The sequence below is a fragment of the Takifugu flavidus genome, chromosome 1 (assembly GCF_003711565.1).
Source record: "Takifugu flavidus isolate HTHZ2018 chromosome 1, ASM371156v2, whole genome shotgun sequence".
In the NCBI taxonomy this organism is placed as follows: Eukaryota; Metazoa; Chordata; class Actinopteri; order Tetraodontiformes; family Tetraodontidae; genus Takifugu; species Takifugu flavidus.
Window position 1 is genome coordinate 14,228,158 of NC_079520.1, and position 18,682 is coordinate 14,246,839.

General features: G+C 42.1%; 1 protein-coding gene across 3 annotated transcripts; it reads left to right on the forward strand.

Annotated features, from left to right (window-relative positions):
* Positions 1 to 580: 580 nt before the first annotated feature.
* On the forward strand, positions 581 to 18,205 carry plekhm3 (pleckstrin homology domain containing, family M, member 3). Of its 3 annotated transcripts, none has more exons than XM_057038529.1 (8): positions 581 to 718; positions 2,013 to 2,792; positions 4,841 to 5,932; positions 10,501 to 10,646; positions 10,788 to 10,981; positions 11,225 to 11,288; positions 14,908 to 15,065; positions 15,716 to 18,205. In XM_057038529.1, the coding sequence occupies exons 2-8, from the start codon at positions 2,285 to 2,287 to the stop codon at positions 15,867 to 15,869; spliced, it is 2,316 nt and encodes a 771-aa protein (XP_056894509.1). In that variant the 5' UTR covers positions 581 to 718; positions 2,013 to 2,284; the 3' UTR covers positions 15,870 to 18,205. The 3 variants fall into 3 exon arrangements, with proteins under 3 accessions (XP_056894509.1, XP_056894526.1, XP_056894517.1); XM_057038546.1 differs by having other exon boundaries at positions 682 to 704; XM_057038537.1 differs by lacking the exon at positions 581 to 718 and adding an exon at positions 734 to 1,033.
* Positions 18,206 to 18,682: the final 477 nt, after the last annotated feature.

Sequence of the window (18,682 nt, forward strand, 5' to 3'; positions counted from 1 at the left end):
AAAGCTTAACATGGTCTCACACAATCACATCTTGAACTGCTGTGTGTCCCTGAGAGGAAGGCAGGATCATCATCGCCTCCTGTAGATGCAGGTTTGTTTTTTACCCCGCAGCTTGTCAATGGTGGTCCCATCTTCAGATTAAAGAGGGTGCTGTATAGATGGCTGAGGTATAAAGCTATAGTTGGAGTATATTATTCTATAACAGTGGTGCAGAGGTGGAAATCCTATTAATTTGGTTTGATGAAAAATCTTTTAGGAAAACAGAAATTAAGACATCTGAGGATGAACAGAAATGTTTACATTTTGATATTGCCAATTGGTGAACTGTGTCAGTTTTGAAGAAATAAATATTTTATTTTGTTTTGAATATATAGTATCTAACGAATCTTAAGAAATGGATGGCAGACTAACAGCTGTGACCGGAAGCCACGCCTAGTTCCTATAAAATACATGGCGTCAAAACAATATTGGTGTCACTAAATATAAAAGCACAAATACGTGATCATAACGCACAATTATAAAGCAGCCAAACATCTAATCTGAGTAGATTGAGCTCTGTATCAATACAGCAATTTTCTAGACGTATTATTTCAAGACGTGTCGATACGCTCTGCGGAGGATGCTGCCCAGGGCGGAACCTTTATCCTGCAGCCTTTGTTCCTATCTGTGAAGCTTTTCGCTGACGGACTGTCAAAATGACATAGGTAAACATTGTAAGGTGAGTCTCACGCTGTTTCACACCTTGCTTCACCAGTGTCGCCAAAGAAGCTTACCTACAGCGTGTTGATACTAGACAGTTTTGGATTTAGTGTGGCAGCATTTCTGTCTTAAGTTGTAGTTGTCTCTCCAGAGCCAAGATCAGCCATTGTTAGCTGCTAGCTTACCGACTCCGGCCGGCTATCGATTCTTGAAATGCCGGAATAACAGTAGACTTCTTTCAGTTTGGACGATCGATTATTTATACTGTATTTACACGGAAAAAGCAGGTTTTTGTGTCTAACTACTGACCGCATGTTATGGGAGGGTGATAAAGGTATTGAGGCCTGAATCAGTATACGTCCCCATAGCAAAATTACATAGCATTAGAACATCGTAATACATTTGAAAATGTAACTTCATTTTATATTATACTTATATTTAACTACAATTCGGTCCCAGCAAGTAAATTGTACTAGTGATAATATTTAAACAATACCTACACATACTGAAAGGACAATGCATGTCATCTGTAAAATTGGATTCTAGAAAAAATTGCCCAGCATTTCTATATAATATAAGTATAAATTTGCTTTTTAAAATAGATGAATCTCTCCCACGTGGATCAAATAAAAATTGGAATCTCGAAAACATAATCAAAGTTTGAGTGGGGGAAAAAAATGATGATGCCTAACTAAAGAGTGTTGACCTGTCAGCTGGTAGATGTCGTCTCCTATAGTTACAGTGATGTTACCATCATTTACTGTAATGATACAATGATTTAATGTTATATATACACTACCAGACAAAAGTTTAGGCACACCTTTTCTTGCAATGTGTTTTTTATTACTTTTTACATTGTTGATACATGGAATTATGTAGCAAACATAAGTTGTGAAATAACTCAATATATTTTATATTTTAGATTCCTCAACGGAGCCACCCTTTGCTTTGCTGACACCATTTCAGTGGACTCCCTCATGAAGGGTGTCTATTTTGAAGAATCTAAAAGCTAAAACATCTTTTGACTTATTTCACACTTTTTTGTTTACTACTTCATTTGATATTGTTGATTAATCATTTTGTAGTGTATATAAAGCTGTTTATACAAAAAATCACTTAAGCAGGAGAAGAAGAAAGAGGAAAAGCTAAAAGTGGAGGGATGACAGTAATCCCACTCAGATCTCCTTTCTGTTAAGTCAGATTTTAACAGAAGTTACAGCCTTTTAGGTGGCAGCCATTTTTGCATGTGTGTGTGTGTGTGAGAGAGAGAGTTTGTTTGATGCATCCTCTTTCCTGTCTCCCCTGTCTTACAGTGAAGGTGCCACTTGATGACATCACATTCCAAATGAGGGGCCACAAGAACAGAAATATTTATGACTTCTGGAGAATCCTTAAATGTTTCTTTATTTGCCACCCAAACTGGTCAAAATGTGGGATCCCAGACTGTTGGCTATATAACTGAAGACTTGGTCCTGTCTGCATTCAGCCGATATTTGGTTTGTGTTGCTAGATATGTGGCTGCTACCTTTAAAACGTTATTGTCGGTTTTAAAAACAAACTGCGTAGAAAGATTTGTAGCACCATCATGGATCACTTTGACCAGCTTGATATGGTGGGTGATATCAGTCCAGCTCTTGAGGCCACTGAGGACTTTATTCAGTGCTTGGATGGGATGCAGGGCCAAGGGGTGAGTCATGATCAGACAGGAACTTATCAGGCTTCCATGCAGCCCAAAAATCTGCAAGAGGCTTCCAGTGCAGCGCTGGGAAAACTTAACTCCAGTGGGGTGTGGAACCTACTGGCCGGAGAACAGCTAGAAGTGGGACCTTTAGGATTGGCCTGGGCCAACAGCCTCAGTGCGTTGGGACTCGGGGTGGGTTTGAGACATGGCAAGAGAAGCCGAGCACGCTCCACCAATGATTTGGCGACCCATATTAATGAGTGCACCAACGCCTCATCCAACTCTGCTTTTAAGAAAGGACACAATCGCTCCAGGTCGGATGTCTACCACCAACCGTCTTCATACACAGACAATGGACTCCCGACGGTGGACTGCAACAGTCTAAAGAACATAATGCTCAGCTTCCAAGGGGGTAAGTTTTTATCTACAATATACTGAACAACTCAAGTTGGTAGAATAAGGGGGGGGGGTTTAAAAAGGATGTAAATCCCAAAATTCATCTTTAATTTACTTTTTCAAAATCATGGACAGTATAACAATGATTCCTGTCACGGTAATCAATTTACATTTATGTTCCAGTCATTTTGCAGATTCTTTTGTCCAAAGTGACTTATATTGAGAGACACAATTATGCCAGCATGTAACTGAGACCAATGTGAATAAAATAGTACCCACTAACAGTGAGGAGCTGGGGATATAAAGGGATATAAACAGGAAAGGAGAGTGGAGATATTCTCTTTCTTTCCCTTTTACACAATCTCCAGAACTGCTTAAATGGCTGCCCCCTTCTTTACTTCATTTATATCATGCTACGTCCCTTCATCCATCCTTGTGTCTAATTTATTTAATCTTAAAGAATCTTTCTGGTCCATGTCTGTGAGACACATGTGGGCAGTTTTTCTTTGAGCTCTGATCTACTGTCCATTTACCAGAAGGTTTGCTGAGCCATCGAGAGGCTTTCAGTGAATTGAAAATTTGCAGATCAGGTTGTATGCTCTTGAAACGTCCTCAGAGGAAGCAATAATGATGATAACTTGAATCGACACAGCTGTTCTTTGACAGTTTGCACTTAGGTAGAGTATTACACACGCACACACATACACACGCACACACCATTTGTTTGTGTGTTTTGGCCATCTGAAGTCCAAAGGAGTTCTTCAGGGATACTGGAGATAATAGTCTGTAATCCTGTCAGCAAATGGACTCAAATGAGGCGAGAGAAGAGGCAGCCCAATTATCCGCCTTCTGATACTGGCAGGATTATTTTGTATTAGCATATGTGTGAAAAGGCATCAGACTATTTAGTTTGGGCTGTTTTGAAGTGTACCCAAGAGGAGAGAACGGGATCAATGATAAAAAGCAGAAGGCAATTTTAGCCAGGCTTTGGTATGTTTTCTTTCATGTAATGTATAAAAAAGTTACTTAGTTATTGTTTTGGTGGTAAATGGAAAATGGTTGTTTTAAGTTCAGCTTTAACAGCTCCACCAAGAAGAAAGCAGTAAACATTGTGTGTGTGTGTGTGTGTGTGTGTGTGTGTTGTTGTTTTTTTTATGGCTTTGCGGTTAGGACATTTGGATTTTTATTTTATTTTTTTTGAGAAACCCACAGTGAAAATAGGCTTCTGCCAAATGGTTGTGATGTCCCATCGGGCACACTTGCAGACACAAAAGCCAAGTTTTTATTCTATGAATAACATGTATTTAGTTGGCATTAGCTCCATTACTCAGGTTCACTGTGAACCCTGGTCCTCCTCAGTCTGTGCAGATAGTCTCGTGCTTCAGCGTTAATCTCGTATCGCTGCCACCTTGCTGGGATAGCTGACCTACCACATCTGACCTACTGTGACTTTGTAAAGACTAATATCTATTATATTACAAAAAGATTTAAAACAGTCTATTTGAAACTGCAGTACCAGAATTGTAAAAGGTGCAGTGTTTTGGACTCAGGCGTCCATGAAACCTTGACACTTTCTTTCAGCGTCAAACCAAATTTACTATAATTCTTTACTAAATTGTTCGCACCACACTGAAAACGGATGAAGCTAAAAACAATGGATGGTCTTTCTGATGCAGAGAGAAAATTCCCATTGAAGACAGCTTATTGAACAGAGCAGTTTTCCTGGTTAATTCTCATCTAAACCCACCCGTGCATGAAGATTGCCAGTTAGCCGAAAGTGATTCAAGTAAACCTATTTACATATTCATTTCTTCCCTTGGCAAAGGTTTGTTAACATGCACAGTCCGAGTCTGACACCATTGATTGATGAGGTGCTTTACTCACTAGCATCTACATAACAGGATTCTCAAAAATGCATGGTGTGTGAAACTCTAACAAACTTAGTTCTGATGACTGCTGGAAGGAATTTCCTTTTTTAATTGGTATGGCGAAGTACTGAACACTTGAATCAGTCATAAATATGACTGTTTTCATTTTTCCTCTCCTTTCTGTGTGTGTCTTTAGTAGACAAAAGCAGCAGCGGCAGCGTAGTCAGGCAGGCTCAAATGGAGCAGCGTGAGAATGCCTGGGGCCGCTGGACACCCTGTCACGTTGAGCTGACACCATGTGAACTTCGGCTGTACATTCTGGACAGTAGTGCCAACCGCCAGTTGTTCACGGCCTACTCCCTGTCACACTGCCAGAGCGTCGTCTTACCAGCGCCATGCAGCCAACATGGACAGATGCCTCAACCTCCTGATCAGCGCACGCTCCAGGCTTTGTTCTTTGACAACATGTGTCTCCAACTGAGGGCATTTAACAAATGGGAGGCCATTGAGTGGAGACGGCTGATTTTGGAGAAGGTGCAGGCCGCCAGACCAGTGAGGGAGAAGAACCGCCAGTATAATTCTGGAGTGGAAGACCGACAGGTCACCAGATTTCCTGTACCCATGTCACCCTCTTCATCACCTTCTCCATCAGGGCCTGATGGCGAATGTGACATTTCCACCTCAGTGCAGTCCCCATTCCAGGAGAACGTTCATAATTTGTGTCGGCCAACCACGCTCCCTTTGTTAACGCAACACTGTCAGGGCATCCTCAAAGCTGGAGTGCTTCACCTGCTGATGGATCAGAATAACTGGCTCACATTCACGTTTGCTCTGACGACGTCGACGCTCCAGGCCTTCCCTGCTGAGGGGTGTGGGACTGTCTTCCAGCCGGTCCTTCAGTACTCCCTGGCTTCTTGCATGGCTGTGCAGCATGACCGAGATCTAGAGAAGGAAGAGCCGTGGACAGAGAGAGGGTTCTGCATCCAGATGGTCTTCCCCAAAGAGATACTCAGACTTTGTGCAGATGACCAGCGGGAGGCCAAGGAGTGGGTGGAGTCTCTGAGGAAAGCGGTAGGAGCACAGAGGCCTCCACAGAAAGAAGATAAAGCCCCGGGTAAAGCTGCCCCGGCCCTTGAAGGAGTGTTGCTGCGATCAGCACCGTCCAGGGACGGTAGAGAGCAAGAAGCCCAAAGAGCCAAACGTCAGTCTGTCACCACCAGTTTCCTCAGTATTCTGACCTGCCTGGCTGCTGAGAAGGGCCTAACTGCTCAGGGATTCAGGTGTGCAGGTAAATTCATCACACGGTTTTCAGTTAAACACACAATTCTATACACGCTTTGACTGCTGCAGGGCTTCATCTTCATTATTATAGTTATATATTTATTATCAAGCCTATTTTCATCTAAAGTTTGACAGTCAATACCCAGAGTGACCACATGGCCTGCATATTTCTATAAACTCTCTGGAATGGAGCCATTTTAACCGCCAGTTAAGCATAAATCTCTGTTTACCTGTGTTGGAGATCCCTCACATTCATCACGATCAACCTTTGGTTTGCACTGGTCTTTGTGTGAGCTGAACCATTAATGCCTTGTTGGTTTTTCATGACAGCCTCATGAATAGATGCTGCTTTTACCTTCCTTGGGTGTGAAATGGGCTTTCCTCTCTCACAGGAGGCCTTTGAATAATAACCTCCTTTATTACTAACAGCTGGCATATTAATGCAGAGCTGAATAAAGGGCCGGTGGAAACAAGAACAAGGACGGAGACCTTCAGAGGGCAGCTGATGATAATTAACAGGAATAATGTGACATAGGAAGGAAGGAAGGAAGGAAGAATTTCTATGTGGGACTGATTGAAAATGGAGCCAAATTCATTCATATTATTGCCTCGGCTCATTTAGAAAAAGAAACCTATTTTATTTTGAGGTGAAATTCTGCACCACAACATATGAAAATCACTGGCAGCACCTCAGCGTTGTTCAGAAAATGTCCCAGCCCTTCTACTGCTGTTTTGATTTGTTTTTTTTCACCGCTATAATTCTTTAATCTTTTCCCTGTTAGTGACTTCCTTCCCCACCTGTATTAGTTAAAATTTGGCTGTTTGGAATTGACATAACAGTAATGGTTCTTAAACAGAAATTTAGATATGGAGTCATTTAAATAACCTTAAATTTTAGCTTGTCTATATTGAGTTATGTGACAGATTTTGTATCGTGTGTGAAATGATTGACAGATTTGAACTATAAGAATTTTATTGTTAAAATTATATGCCAGAGTTGTGCACTAAATATATATATATGAATATATTGCAATATAAATCAGATGAGCCCATATAATTAATTCTGTCGTTTCTTTTTAATATATATGGAGCTGTTAATCTAAACAAGACCCCTTGATGTCAACACTGCCTTTAATTTGCATAGATTACTCTTTCAACTTGTTTCAAGACCTATCTTTGCATCTGTGAGCTATGGCCGTGCGCTGTGAGCGACGCGCACATTTAGAATGGATTCGACAAAATTAAACATGTGAAACGTTGGTATTAGTTTTGATTCCTTTCGAAGGCCATTTCTAAATTTTCTTTCGGGCTGATACTCCCACCCAAACTCCCCAACTCACTAACTCACTCACACACACACACACACACACACACACACACACACACACACACACACACACACACACACACACACCACACACACACACACATACATACAGACACACTTTGGAGAAAATGTGCACTGGAGTTGGTGACCTGCGGAGCACATTCTCAGGCCCCTGGCCCCTGACAGCCCACGTGGACCTGTTGGACAGGCGGCTCTGGTTGGAGTGTTAATTGGTAGATATGAGGGAAAGTGTAGGTCGGCTGACATCAAAAAAAACAAACAGTCTAGCACTCGCTTACCGATGTCATTGTGGCACTCTCCATCCGTGCATGTTTTCATTCGAGTGTTCAGTTGGTGCGATTGAGACACATCAAAGCTCAGAGCTTTAGACTTCCATTCACACACACACACCACACACACACACACTGCAGCGGTCTCTCAGAGGTGTGGTTGTCTGAAACATGTGGCAGGCAGATGAAAGCTGGAGTCCCTTTTTGTCATCGCTCACCTCTCACTTTGTGTATGCCCCCCCACTCTGCCTCTTTCTGCCTCTCTCTGCATCATACACTGTCAGACTGTCCCTCGATCGCTACAGAGAGCTGCAGTACAACTGGGGACCTTTGAGCCACTTTGAATTGCCATTCATCTTTGCTTTTGTTTCGCTTTCTCTACTTTTCAGAAAGAATCGTAAAAGATCAGAGACATGTAAAGGAAGTAGTTGAGGAAGTAGTTAGCAGCAGAGTGGTTTCTCTTGAAGGAGGAATGGAGCTTTTTTAGTGATTTGTTTATTAAATGTAAAAAAAAACATACAGTATAACAGTTTAAAAAAATAAATAATGAGTGTGATCATAAATGTTGTTGATCAGTGGCTGTGGATTATGATTAATTTTCATAAGAACCACATAGATACTTAAAGTGGTACGTAAATGTCCTGTAAGCATACGTACTTGGCAAGTGTCCAGATGGAGAAAATATAATTTACCTAAACTCCTTCACTCCTGTTCGACATTTTAAGCATTTAATCAGAATCACTGGACAGACAGGAAATGGCACCGCAGTTGTTGCAGGGAATGATGGAAAGTGTGGTTTACTTACTGTATAATAACAGACCATTAATGGTTGGCTTTAAATTATCCTGTGGGGCAGATGTGATTGTAAGGAGGGCTGATTGTGGCTCGCAATTCTTGAGACTGGCATATGAGTTCTAGACCTTCCTGCGATCCTTCTCGTTCCCCTTTATTTAGGATTCTGCTCTTTTTATGCTTCTGCGTATCCTGCCAGCAACCTGACTGTGTTTCCTACATCGATGGAGTTCATCTATGCTTCAGGGGACTGTCGTCTGGTTCGCTAGTCTCCAAACAAGCGAACAGGAGCAACAACAACAATCGTATTTACAGCCGGTTGCTGTTGTTTTGATTAGAAAGTGTTTGGCTTGCAATCTGCACACACTGCAACACATTACAAAGAACAGTCAAACACACTACACGTGAGTAATAAGATAAACAGGTGAGAAATTCCCTGTGTTTGGTTTAAATGGGTCCATACGAGGCGTCTTTGTTTACTTTCAATGGATAGTGAATAAATTCAGGCCACTTTGGCCAAAATGCTAAAAGTTGTGACACGTTGTCATGTTCCCCTGAACCTTGTGGTCCCCCTGCGTAGTTTGTGTCTGCAGCTGTTGAGGATGAGCCAGTACATACACAAACCCCCCTCATAAGCTACACAGAAGCATAAACTGTTCTTTACAGTCAACGGCTATTCAGATTTTTTTTAGATGCAGATATACTGTTGCCTTCATTTGACATAGTTCCAGTTATCTGCAGGCTTCAATGATGTGGCACAGGGTTGACCTGAACTGTGACCTTCTCCAGTGCCTGATGACCCCTGTGTAATCATGGGTGCATCACAGATGTAATCAATATTTGAGTTGGTGATTTAAATGTATGTTGAAGCTTAGAAACCAAATGTCATACACTCGATGCCACTAGATGGCGCTAAAATCACATTAGGTGCCATAGAAATTATTCTGGGATAAAAAGAACAAATTCTTGAAAAAAAAATGATTTTTTTAATTATTAGTCAGAAAATAAAGTGGAAAAACAATTATAGTTGAATAAATATGGATAAATCAATCACTGAGTCTATATACGTCAGGGTGGCTCATTTGTCATCAGACAATTCTGGTATGATCATTCAGTTTTGATTAATTGCTTGTGTGTGAGAACTTCTCTGTATTGTTAAATCTTGTTTCTATCTTCTTATTTAGAGGCAGACTTTCAGTGATTCTGTTTTCTACCTTTTCCTGGCCATCTTGTTGAAGACAAGCTGATGCGTGTCTCTTTATTTCTATCTTCCTTTACTTTGTCTTTAACTTTACAGCCTCAGATTTCCAACAGCTAGATTACAATCTTTGGTGTATTTTTCCTCATCCACTTTTCAGCGGCTAAAGAGCGCGCACGTCTCCTGAGATGCTGTTGATAAGGGACACCTGTCCCAGCGCCCATACGTTTGTGTGTGGCCGTACAGCTGCTCTGGGTGTTTGGGTGAAGAATTAACTTTAAAGAGTCGGGAAGACAAAGCAAACAGTGGGGCAGTGATTGAGCTGAATAGAGATGAGGATCTGTTTGGTCTCTTAGCTCTAGAAAAGCTTTTCGTCCTGAAGTTTGCCACGTTGTGACCCCTGGAAGAACCAAAGCCCTGAAACCTAAGGAATAACTTCAGCTTATAGCGGTGCACATGTATTTCAATTTAAAGTTCCACACCAGAAATAGAAAATAATTTCAGCTGTAAATGTTTTTTACGACAGTTGTCCGTTTTCAGTTTCCTCTGGTAAACATAGAACATCATTTTCATGGTTTCTTTTCATACATCTGCTGGTGTAGTGGGATTATATATGTCCAGTAGTGAAACGAAATCAATCCACTGAGCTACCTGCATTAAAAAACAAAACAAAACAAAAACTTGAGATCCAGCTTCATTTTGTTTTTGAGCCTGTCCCAGATAAAGATGGAGCATGTTTGTGCCCAACCCTTTCAGGACCATCCAAATTGCAAATATTGCAAGCTTTTACTTGGCCACATGTGCTAAGGCAAAGAGTAGAGGGACCACGGCTGATCATACAGGAGAAAGTCATCTCTTTGTGGCCCAAATGGTTTTTTTTAACCGTGTTTTGATAAATGCACCTCAATCCAAATCCAAGAAACACTGGTTATAACACTGGTTCCATACACACGTACCTGTTTTTCCAGGGTGTCAATGTCCGGTTGGAATTTCCCATGGAAAGGCAAAGGTTTGCTACTACAGTGGCTGGTACTACTGCCAGAGCTGCCATCAGGACAACTCCTTTCTGATCCCTGCTCGTCTGTTGCACAACTGGGATACCAACAAACACAAGGTATCCAACTGCTCTCCTGACCCACAACGTCTTCAGTTGTAGTGAAATTAGTTGGTGGTTTGTAAGAGTTTTTATCTAATGGGCACTTAACTGTAGCGATGCTTTCAGGGATCTTTTGTTTATTGTGATCTATTCCATTAGGTATCTAAACAAGCCAAGGAGTTCTTGGAATTTGTTTATGAGGAACCCCTGTTGGATGTCCAGCAGCTCAACCCATGTTTGTATGAACACTGCAAGCCTCTCAACACCATCCTGCGTCTCCGTCAGCAGCTTCAGTCGCTGCGGGCTTACCTGTTCAGCTGCCGAACGACTGTTGCCGAGGACCTCAGACGAAGGTAGGCTGGTGACGTGCCCCCCACGGGAGGGTAGAATCTTCCTAGTAAACTGATATAACACGGAGGGAAGATAGGACGTCTCTGATATCATAGTTGTGCTAAATAGACAGGCGATATGAAACGTTGCATGCCCCGGATTATTTGTGTTATGTTTGGGGGGTTTTGCACTGTTATTTTCACACGGATAAGTGTCCTGCCTGTCTCAGAGAATGCTGTAATATTTTATTTTTTGTGTTTTTAAAGAATATTCCCCAGGGAATACCTGCTGCAACACATCCACCTTTATTCTATGGCTGACCTGCAACAGGTATGCACACAGACACAAACTCTTCACAGAAGGAGGGAACCGTCCATATTTCTGTGTCACTAGGAACGGCATTTATTAGTTAATATTGTGGTTAATGGTGTTAAATATGTATTCAACAGATGCCGTTTAAGATGCAATCATTGTAGTGAATTCATTGTAAGGATGTAGATCAATTCTAGGCGAAGGGTTGGCAGTGAGCTGGTACGTCAGTGACTTACCCTTGGTTGTAGGAAATGTTATCTTTTCCTAAAACCAAGAACAACATCTCAGAAGGAAGGGAATATTTTCACCACTGTAGAAGCTTCAAAAAATATCTCCTTGGTTTTCTGATTTTAGGAAACTTTACTGAGAATGTTCTTCTTCCTTCGCACCAAATGAATCATTAAAATATCCTTTTTATTCTGAGATCTTAAAGAAAAATGTCCGCTTTCAGCATTTCACTCTCTAGATTTTGAAAGGGGCAGGGCAGCCATGAATGACTGAAAAGTTCTTTTGTTTGTCATTATGTTCAGTGTGGTGTAAGCCTGCGTGCACGCACACACACACTTTTCCACCCCTCCCTGTCTCAGAGCCTGACTGAAATCTCTCATGGTAAAAGCAAGTGGACCCCCTCCTCTGCATCCTTCACTGTTACTCTCTGCTTCACTAATTGGTCACATTCAGAATCAACAGGCAGGAAAACAAAGCGTGACATCCCACCATTCTTCCCAACATCCCCTTGGCCTCACACAGGCTCCACACGTGTGTGCGCACATTCTTCACTCTTTCTTTTCCCTTTAAACTCTTAGTTACTCATAAACCCCAAAGTAGTGATTTTTTTAGGACCCATTTTCATAAAAGCTAAGCCTCTAACTCCCTCTTCTCTTGTCCCCCCACCCCCTCGTGGAGACTCTGAAGTGCTGTGCCTCTTAATTGGTTTTCCATATTAACAAGCTTGTTTCTTTTGATTCAGCTCCTGAATAAAATGATGCTCTAAATCAGCATGGCTTTTTTTGTTCCAGTTCAGAGGTCAGTGGAGGTTGAACACCCCTGGCTAGACCGCTGACCGCACTAGACGGCTTATGTTCAGATAAATGGTCCCCACCTAGATCCCCTATTAGGCACACGTTCATTTGTGCAAAACACATGTTTGTGTAAAGACACCCAGCCCTTTTCCTCTGCTGCTTTTACACATTGTTCCTGGAGGTTTTGTGCGAGGACTAAAGTAGAAGGAAAGTATGCGTGTGTTCACACCAGGCCTCCCACAGTGGCGCCCTGGCTGCCCTGGTGCGCCGCTCCTCCACTCACACTTCAGATACACACGTGCTTCTGCAGTAAATGTTAAAAGTTCTCAGAACTCTTCCCACCTTCAGCATGTGGCTGTGATAGTGAGGTGAAGATGAGATGTACAGCCTTGTTTGGAATTTGCCCAGCAAGCCTGTTAAATCTGTGTAAAAAGGTCAATTCTGGACTATTAAGAGGGGAACAAAAGTTTTACAGTGATTGCATCTACTCAGAATTTGCAGTCCAAAGGTTTTTTTTTGTGGAATGTACAGTTTGGATAGAAACATTACAATGACAAATAATGCTTTACATTAATCTGACTTTGATACAGCAAAGAAATAATAAGTGACAGGCGATATTAATGAATGCTATAACATATATAAGTCTGTCTTACTTTTTGGCTCTGCTACAGAAAGACAGTGAAGCTGCATGTAGTGTTGTCACCCGATGATGGTGTTCTAGGGTTAACGGTGTAATAACAGCCTTATCTGTTTCTATACATGACTGTATAGCTAGTGTGTGTGTGTGTGTGTGTTCGTGTGTGTATGCGTGTCTGAGAGGCTAGGAGGAGGAAGAGGGACGTGGACAGGAGGGCAGGCAAACGACTGTTAAACAGCAGTTTTAGAGGATTAGGAGGGTCAGAGTACAAAGACTCTGCGTGGAGCAAAAAAAGGGGAGGGGTTACCCCAGAACAGCCTCCACATGGAGGACTTGGACTCTTTGCAGTGTGATTCCACAAAGAATTCTCCTGTCACTCACCCACCCACCGACCCTCCACTTCATTGATTCATTTACCAGGATGTCACTACCAGTGTGGAAGAAGCTTCTAAGTACAAGTGGAAAATAAGGAGAACTAAAGGCAAACTATATCGTATAAAGCAGAATTTCATAAAGTGCTTAAGGTTTATACAGGAGTAACAACACTTCACTCTACCATGATGGTTAAACCTTTTAAAAACTGTTTATAATGTAAAAAGAAAATATGTTTTCAACATTGTTATCTGTGCACTGAAACTTTAAACTAATTGCTTCTTGGCAAACGGACGCTTAATAGTGCAGCTTTGCAACAGATTGCCTCTGACACTCAAAACAATGCTGATATTTCGCTTCATTGTTCATGGATGTGAGGAATTCACATGCTGGTCGTTTGTGTGTTGTACCGGGAATAAAACCATTTAAATTAGTAGCCAGCGGTAACAACAGGGATATTGGAATTTGATTAACGCCTTTTTCTAGAGAGGAAGAGAGATGTGCTAATCAGCTGCAGAGCAACTGACTCTGGTTGGAAATGACTTCATTTTTCTGTGTTCAGTCACTGTCACGTTGTTGCCATCAGTCTTTGTGAGCCTTTTCCCTCCATCTCTCTGGAGTACCAGTCAGCCACCAGAGCTGTTCTGCCAGTTGTTTGATTGTGCCCAGTCAAATTATAGAGGCCTTAATTACTGAGCCTGTCAGCTTTCATCAGCAACTCCATTCGTCATGTGGACTGGGCTGGATCAGAGAGCTTAGACTGGTCCTGGCTGCGCTGGCTGGAGGTGTGAACACAAACCTGTTATCATAATTATGATCAAGTGCATTTGAAAATGGTGATTTTAAAAAAACAAACTTTGACTAACATTACCAGTTAATCATTTGTGGCCATTTTCCCAGTATAATATGGTTTAATTCCTTATGTGGGAGCAAGTTTCTGATATTAATGTTGGTTTAAGCTTGTTGCCCTCCGGTGATGATTCACCGTTTTAGTTATTCGGTGTGTTTGCCCGAGGTTCCGTCGTCTCAGTCTCGTGTTCTCGTGCTTTTATCATTGTCAGGTAACAGAAGGATGATATAATTGGGAGGTTGGGGGCTCTGCCAGGTGGAGGCACTTGTGTCTGAAAGTAGACTCTTGTTCTGTCTCACAGTCTCGCTCTTTCACAGCAGATTTCAAATAGATCTGTCACAAACTTGAAATGCAGCCTCTAAGCTTGAATTTAAGAGGTCACACAAAATATGGCATTTTACTAAGAAATTACAAACCTTTTATGCAGAGGAAATCTATTTTCATGGGCTGAAAAGATTTATCAGAACAGTTGATGTTAATTGGATTGACGAGTTGAATTGGTATTTGTCAACTCTCTGATTGAAGTGTGATGTCCAAGGACATCCCAGTGCAGATTGAATAAAACTCTATCATGCAAATGATCTGGTACAGTGTGAGAAAGCGAGAGGTGACTCAGGTGTGCTCAGTCATCTGGACAGATGTTGAAGACCACAGGACTTAACAAAGATTCCGCTCACATCATCTGCTTTTGACCCTGCAGTTGTGGCACAGATGTGCAGTCCCATCACTCATCTGCATCCTTCCTGCTCCTTGCAGGTGATTGATGGGAAACTGGCTCCCTACCTGTCCAAGGTAATCAAGTTTGCCAGCTCCCACGTTTTCAGCTGCAGCCTGTGTCGGGAGAAAGGCTTCATCTGTGAGCTCTGCCACAACGGTCAGGTCCTCTACCCCTTCCAGGAGAGCTCCATCAAAAGGTAGTGATTCTCACAAATCATTCCTAATCGCTCTATTCCTAATTCAGTTAAAAAAAATTGTGTTAAGGGTGATTATTTTTTGGAGCGGACGTAAACCGTCGCGGGAAGAACATGGCGAACAGACAAGCCTGTGTGCTCAGAGTGTTGATTTCTGCTGCAGAGCTTTATCTGTTGTTTGATAATGAGACAAGCTGATGTGACAATGAGACGGTCTGTCCTCCGTGATCACCCTCCACCCATGGCTGACATGACCCACAGTCATGCCGACATCAGTGAAGCACGGTTACAGCAAAGTAGCGGTGAGATAAGAGCTGGAGGTCTGGAGCTGAGCGATACGGCCAGTGGGATACATGTCATCACTCCCCGGCACACGGACGCCTTCGCACGTCGTGTTTTAAACCTTAAAAAGAAGTTTGATGACCCCGGCCTTATCTGTTGTACTGAAGATGAGCTGGACGCTGTTGACTGATCCTCCGCCAGAAAATGAGGAATAATTGTAATGAGTGTTAACGTTAAAGATCCACTGTCCTTCATCCGCGCCCCAGCCTGCTGCTGCCAACTGCTGCTCACCTGTTGGGAGTCAGGGTTGGGGTTTTACCCGCTGAACCCTGATGACAACAGGTAACGGGGTCGACCTGCTGTCTTTGCAGGTGCGGTGGATGTGGCGCCGTGTTCCACGCCGAGTGTCGGCAGAAAGCTCAGCCGTGTCCTCGCTGCGTTCACCGAGAACTCCACCACAAGAGGCCGTCGTCCTTCCGGTCAGCTGATGACGACGGCTTCTACCTGCCGTACCAAGACACCTGAGCACACACAAACACGCTGCGAAAGGAAAAGACAGGTGGCCACGCTGGACAAAGTGCCCGGATTAATGACAGAGGGTTGGGGGGGGACTTCAGGATGGAGCAGCCGATGCTACATCAGGTTGGTGTTCTCGTCTTTACCCACCAAACAACTGAAGAGCTGCTGCAGCCGGCTGGCAAGACCGGATGAAATGTCATGATCTCTTCACGCAGTTCCTCGTCCCACAACCACAACAAGCAAAGTCAGCACTGATAATAGGTCGAATTTCATTTGGGAGAAGTTTTATTCTCTTCCACTGTCCTTTTATTATGAGATTACAGCTTTTTTTTAACTTAACATGTAAGTTAAAAGTCTGCTTTGTTGGATTTGCTGGCACCTACTGGCAAAAATTCATCATGAAATAAAATTCCTTGTCTGCTTTAGTTTAAAGCAACATTGGAGCGAGATGGAGTCCATATTTAGATCGTTCTGAATATCTCTGTGCTAAATGAACAAAATGGCAGTAATTACTACAAGTGTTGCCACACTCTAAAAACATGTGTACCACTAATCGATCGTTTCAGCGTTGCTCTTTAACTTTGGGACTAAATGTTGAGAATCCTGACTAATTATCACCCCGCTCGTCACTCTCATGTGACCCCCACAAAGATTTAGATGTCGTCCACTCATGGCGGTTACAGTGAAATTGCATTTTAAGATACAGTATCTTCAGTTGTGACCAGTAATGTTAGGACTCCCCATAACTCCATATCCTCTAAGAGATGAAGACGTTAACGTTTAGCCTGTAACTCTTGAAGGAGGGAGGCAGGAAAGCTTCTGAGGAAAATGTTCATCTTTAGTTGTACTGCCAGTGTTTATCGTTCCGCTTCTTTATGTCACAGCAGATTTCCCAAAAAAACCTTCACGATGTGATCAGAGTGTAGGCGTAGTTGGACAAAACCTATTTTGCCCGAGCATCGTTGGCCGTGCAAAAAACCCTAAAAACTGTCTTCCAAAGAAAGTTCCCTTCTCAAAGTTACCGTGGTAATTCTTCATCCACCCATTTGTTTTAGATCCATTTCTCTTTCTTATTGGTTGGCGTTGAGCTGTTTTTAATTTTCTGTTCTCTGCTGCTGCACCTTTTATCTCTAAACAACTCTCCATTCCTGCTCTGATTCTTTGTTATTAAAGGGAATTTACTGAAAAAAGGCTGCTCTGATCAGCACATGGCTGTTGGCATCAGGGAAACTGGGATCAGACTGACAGTTATTCATGTTTATAATGCATGTAGGATGCTGTAGACCGAGGCTAAATGCACTTGTCCATCATTTATTGTCCCTCTAATAGTTTTACCACATTATAATAAAATGAGTGGAATCGTATTTGGTCAAATGGACCAGAAGTGATCTGGTCACACCTTATTGGCAGCTAGGTGCCACCTGCTCATCATGAGTAATAAACGGTGATACTGAAGCACATTAGGATGCGGCGCCTGGTTGAGGTTCAGTATCTCAGTGACACACACAAACTGCAGGTGTTGAATCTCATTTTTATCCTTTAAATTGTGAAAATGCCTTTTTTTTTTTGCTTATCTATTCATTTGTATGTGCTTAATTTATTAGTTTCTGCACCAAGAGCAGGTTTCAGAGATAGTTTTCCTTCATTTAGAGCCGAAAACGGCAAACATGAGGAAATACTGGTACTTTCATATCTTGGAACCAAACCCACCTTTTATACTTCCCGTGAGACCGTTCCTCATCCTTGGTTGTTGATGTTGCACACCAGTTGGCAGCGCTTGACACACAACAACCGTCAAGGTTATTGGAAGTACCTTTGCCTCTATGTAGCAATAGTAGCAGATTTGTACTGTACATCTGATTGTTTTTGATTTTTATTTGTTTTATGCAGTATGTTCTTTTAATCTCACAACAAGCACACTTTTAAATTCGAAGTATGTAAATGTTAAAGAGTGTTTCTGCTGAAGCCACCAACAAGCTCCAGTGTGTTGTGATCTTTTACTGAGTTGACAGGTGATAAAAGTAACTTACGACCAGCAGGAGACATCGAATCGTGCTGGATTTTTCTCTGCAGCCACTTGATGATCATCACAGTATGATTTTACTTGAAATGCCGGGAGGAAAATGTATTGGACAGTATTTAAATGCAGCATGGCACTGGACCTCATTTCTTTTGCACTTTTTGATGTATATTTAAATTATGTTTGTCACTTAAATACAGCCAAACTCATACACAAGTACCGGAAGTTGACATGTTTTGTTCTTGAGCCCTTCCTCATGCCTGAATTTATTGAACCTTGTTTGCTGTCTGCTAATGCCAATAAAAACAAACATAATATGGCATTTTGTTGTTGTGTTTGTTAGTTTCTTTGTTGGTAAAGTTCTATTTTGCTGAACTATAAATGTCTCGGCCCCATATTTCCCCCCACATATTACATTTTTCTTGATAGTTCAATCCATTTCAGCTTTGTTTATAAAGCTTCTGAATAAGTGAAGAAACCTTAAGCAGGATTCGCTTAAATGTGAAGGGAGGAAAGGGCAATGTGGACGGATTGAAAGGGGAGACATAAACATATCACCACAGCTTGAAAGATGCTTTTAAACTAAGGCTGCAACCCTGAACATTATGGGTAACCTCTGTTCAAACGGTATGTCATCAACATGAGGACCAAATCAGGTGCCAACAATATCTTCAAATATAACTGATGCAACACAGAAGAAAGTGACGACGTTGGAACAGCAAAACAGCCGTGCGGTTCTGCTACATCTGAGACGAGCTTGATTCACAGCAAACATCAAAACTGGAGAGGGGACAGACAT

Coding starts and splice junctions, on each gene's coding strand:
- plekhm3 (XM_057038529.1), top strand. CDS start 2,285: ATGGATCACTTTGACCAGCTTGATATGGTGGGTGATATCAGTCCAGCT. Junction 10,982..11,224: donor GCCGAGGACCTCAGACGAAG/GTAGGCTGGTGA, acceptor GTGTTTTTAAAG/AATATTCCCCAGGGAATACC. Junction 15,066..15,715: donor CAGGAGAGCTCCATCAAAAG/GTAGTGATTCTC, acceptor CTGTCTTTGCAG/GTGCGGTGGATGTGGCGCCG.